General features: G+C 35.6%; 1 protein-coding gene across 1 annotated transcript in view; it reads left to right on the top strand.

Moving 5' to 3' along the window:
* Positions 1–6: 6 nt before the first annotated feature.
* UFSP2 (UFM1 specific peptidase 2) overlaps positions 7–1,003 on the top strand; it is a 13,670-nt gene continuing 12,673 nt past the window's right edge. Inside the window, exons 1-2 of the mRNA XM_019667241.1 lie at positions 7–89; positions 171–237. Of these exons, the coding sequence (XP_019522786.1) occupies positions 76–89; positions 171–237 (81 nt within the window). The 5' untranslated portion in view covers positions 7–75. The remainder of the gene's footprint in view (positions 90–170; positions 238–1,003) is intronic.

The raw sequence follows: 1,003 nt of genomic DNA, 5'->3' as shown, positions 1-1,003 counted from the left end.
GTGTATATATGGCCTAACAGTGACAAAAACACCATTCCAGGAGAACTGACTGATAGTTCTGCTTGTAAGAACATAATGCGCTTTATTCAGTGAGTATGTTTGAAGATGGTTAGACATGTTTTCAAAACATCATTTCACATTATAAACATCTCTGTGTATTAAAATTTTAGATTTGAACAGGAAGAAGATACAAAACGAAAATTCATGAGGAAGAAAGATAAAAAATTATCAGACCTGGTAAGCAAATCACCTGTCTTCATAATGGTAAAACTTGTAAATCCTTGAATTTGGAGTTGAGAATTTAGAGATTATTTAATCCAACTCTCATTTTTTTACAGACCAGATTAGTAAGGCCCAGAAAGATAAATGACTTGTCTGAGGTGATATCTCTGTTTTACGTATCTAAACTTTGTCCCTTTATAATACATGTCTTAAGAAGGTTTTTTGGGATGCTCTGCTTGCTCCCATAAATTATTTAAAAATAAATAAAAAAGAATCATTCTGAAACTTGACAATGACACATGATGCTGTGTGAGACAGTAAATAAATAATTTACTTTTCTTTATACTGTCCTTGGTTGTCTTCATTTTTGAGTACCTGCATGTCATGTACCACAAATTTTGCCAGATATTGAAGCAAAAAAATGGAGCTACTTCTTCAAGGCAGGACATTGTACAAATGAATTTGACTGTAGTGTTTTTCCAGGCTGGTAGGGGAAAATAAGATGGATATTAAGTTGGAGACGTGGGCAAGGGGCACTTCAGGAGAAGCTGGACTAAACCAGTAGCTATGGTGATAGAGAGGACGGAAAGGACACGAGACAGGGAATAAAATGCATTATGCTTGGAAACTAATTGATTATGGGATGACCAGTTTCTTAACTTGGTTAAAGATGGAAGATACGGAAGACCTGAGGTCAGTCTGGGTCATGTTGCGTTTGAGACACCAGTGAGGTGTCCACATGAGCTGTTAGATTTACAAATGTGAAGTGTACAAAAATTTC

Source organism: Hipposideros armiger, unplaced genomic scaffold (genome assembly GCF_001890085.2).
Source record: "Hipposideros armiger isolate ML-2016 unplaced genomic scaffold, ASM189008v1 scaffold_488, whole genome shotgun sequence".
Taxonomy (NCBI): domain Eukaryota; kingdom Metazoa; phylum Chordata; class Mammalia; order Chiroptera; family Hipposideridae; genus Hipposideros; species Hipposideros armiger.
The sequence above is the reverse complement of the archived record's forward strand: the minus strand, read 5'-3'. Positions and strand labels throughout refer to the sequence as shown.